This window comes from Acyrthosiphon pisum, chromosome X, assembly GCF_005508785.2.
Source record: "Acyrthosiphon pisum isolate AL4f chromosome X, pea_aphid_22Mar2018_4r6ur, whole genome shotgun sequence".
Classification (NCBI taxonomy): Eukaryota; Metazoa; Arthropoda; class Insecta; order Hemiptera; family Aphididae; genus Acyrthosiphon; species Acyrthosiphon pisum.
Window position 1 is genome coordinate 103850037 of NC_042493.1, and position 2374 is coordinate 103852410.

General features: G+C 29.9%; 1 protein-coding gene across 1 annotated transcript in view; it reads left to right on the forward strand.

Annotated features, from left to right (window-relative positions):
* The window catches only part of LOC115034593, a 26141-nt gene extending 25024 nt beyond the window's left edge, over positions 1 to 1117 (forward strand). The window contains exon 2 of the mRNA XM_029491902.1: positions 453 to 1117. Coding sequence (XP_029347762.1) covers positions 526 to 1023 — 498 coding nt within the window. The 5' untranslated portion in view covers positions 453 to 525 and the 3' untranslated portion in view covers positions 1024 to 1117. The remainder of the gene's footprint in view (positions 1 to 452) is intronic.
* Positions 1118 to 2374: the final 1257 nt, after the last annotated feature.

A 2374-nucleotide genomic window follows, 5' to 3' on the forward strand; every position in this document is an offset into this window, starting at 1 on the left:
ATTATGTAAGCAGAAGATAAGTGATATGTATAAGAATGGTAATAAGTAATAAAGTATAACAATAAAGGATTGTTGTAGGAACTTAAATATAGTATTGATAGCTCTGATATTTTTGTTGATTATATATTGTTGGAGGAACAACATAATGCACTTTAATATCCATAATCAAAAGCAGATATTCTGTCGTTTAATTATTTTAAGGGAAAAAGTCTTAATTCTTTTAAGTGGCTTTTTAAACTAAAACTGAATGTATTTAGTACAGCTTTCCAACAAATCATAAATAATATATACATAATAATAATCCAATTCAAATATAATGAAATATTACTAAATTAATTACATTTTTTAAATAAATATTAAATCTTATAGAATATTTTGTATTTTTAGACATTTTGTCCTACTTTTTTCAAAATGGAATTTTTGACAGATTACCTTGTATTGTATGTTTACAGACTCTAAATCGTACGAATATCGGGCGTACCTCTTGGGATATTTACAAAACTTGTGCTGTACGTGCCAATTAAAATGAGAGCAATGTATTCTGTGTTGCTTTACATGTCGTTAGCAATTGCGTTATATTCACCCAATGTTTCCACGCTCTGTGGAAACGATACACAAATCGAAGATTTACTATCGGCGGTAATTTCACAGGAATACTATTACACGGCAATGTCAACAATGACGGGTATTCAACACACGTCCGGTCGTATTGCTTTGCGTTGGAAAGAAATATTTGAAGATATGAAAAGTTCGTTGAATAAGGATCATAAAGCCTACAGACTGTGTTCAGACATCTTGGAAAGATCAACTTCAACCTTCGATTCATCTGGTGCTGTGATCTCTCTTTTGTCAATGATACCGGGTGGCGGATTCGTAGTTTTACCTGCGAGGTTAGCTGAATCGATGACTTCCGTGGCAATTTTAAAACAAAGATTAGGATTTTGGAAAAATGCCGGTTGCAAAAATGCTACAACAAGAGATTGTAATTTATGGGAGAATCATAAAATATATTATACAATGTGATTTAAATATGATTTGTTTGTAAACGATAATAATACCTATATATTAGTTGTATCATAAAATAAATATCCTAAATTATACCGTATTTTGTTTGATTTCATTTATTAAACAAATATCTGTTAGAAGTTAGTGAATCTTTTTTTTGCGTGTATATTTTTATCTACTTAATGTAAAACACTAGTTGTAAGTATACAGTATTAAAGTAGTCAGTAAAAAACGTATATCCGTGTTATCGTTTCATATTAGCATTATTTATCCTACTAATATTATAAATGCGAAAGCTTGTAAGTATGTTTGTCATTCTATCACGTAAAAACTACTGAATGGATTTTAACGAACCTTTGCTGCTACTGCTACGCTACTGCTACTCCCCCCAAAAAGCAGCTCCCCATCGCCAAAGCTACTTTTTTTTTAAATGTAGAGCGCTATTTCTAACGATATTGTTTAAATGTAGCGCTCTACTTTTTCGCTACATTAAAAAAAAAAAAAATGTTTTGATTTATTTAGATATTCACTCGAGTACTTGGTTAATTGTTAATGTCTACCACTATTTTTTTGTAATTTCAAAAGGCAAGTTTATTCAATGTAGCTCATGTATTTTTATAACAAAACTCAAAACAGATAAACGTTTTATTGAAAATTGCCATTTAGTAGTACCTATGTACTGATTAGACATTCGGTCACTGGGAGAAAGGATTTCATACAGCAAGGGGATTAGTGAAAACAAAGAATTCTGATCTGCAAAACATTTAAAAAAAAAGTTGATGTCAAGCATGGATCTAAAACATCTTACGCCCCGCTTTATAGTCTAAGTGTCAAGTGAACCTTGTCGTTGTGTAGGTCATTGTGAAGTGTTAAATATGAATTCAATGATACATAGAATCTAAAATACTGTTTTTTAAAATATATAATTTAATACTTAAAAGAAACACAGAAATCGTCGAATGCCGAAAATAAAAACAGTGATACTGTATTCAATAATATAAAAATATATAACATTGAAATAATGCTCTTATGATTAAAGTCTTATGATGTATCTATGATTACTGATTAGTGCGGTACTAGTTAAACCCGAAAAATTCAAAAGTACACTCATGTAGTCATCTTAATTAAATAAATAAACATACATCATAATATTTTAATTATCATGAAATAGGTTAGAAATAGCGATAAAATAATTAACATTTTCGCTACGCTAACCGTATATTTCTAGCGCCCTATAGCACTTCACTACATTGTATATATTGTAGCGACGCTATGTTATTCGCTACAGCTAAAGTAGCGTGCTACTGTGTTCAACCCCCACCGAAAAATAATAGTTGTGTAATTTATTTGTATATATAGACTATTTTTC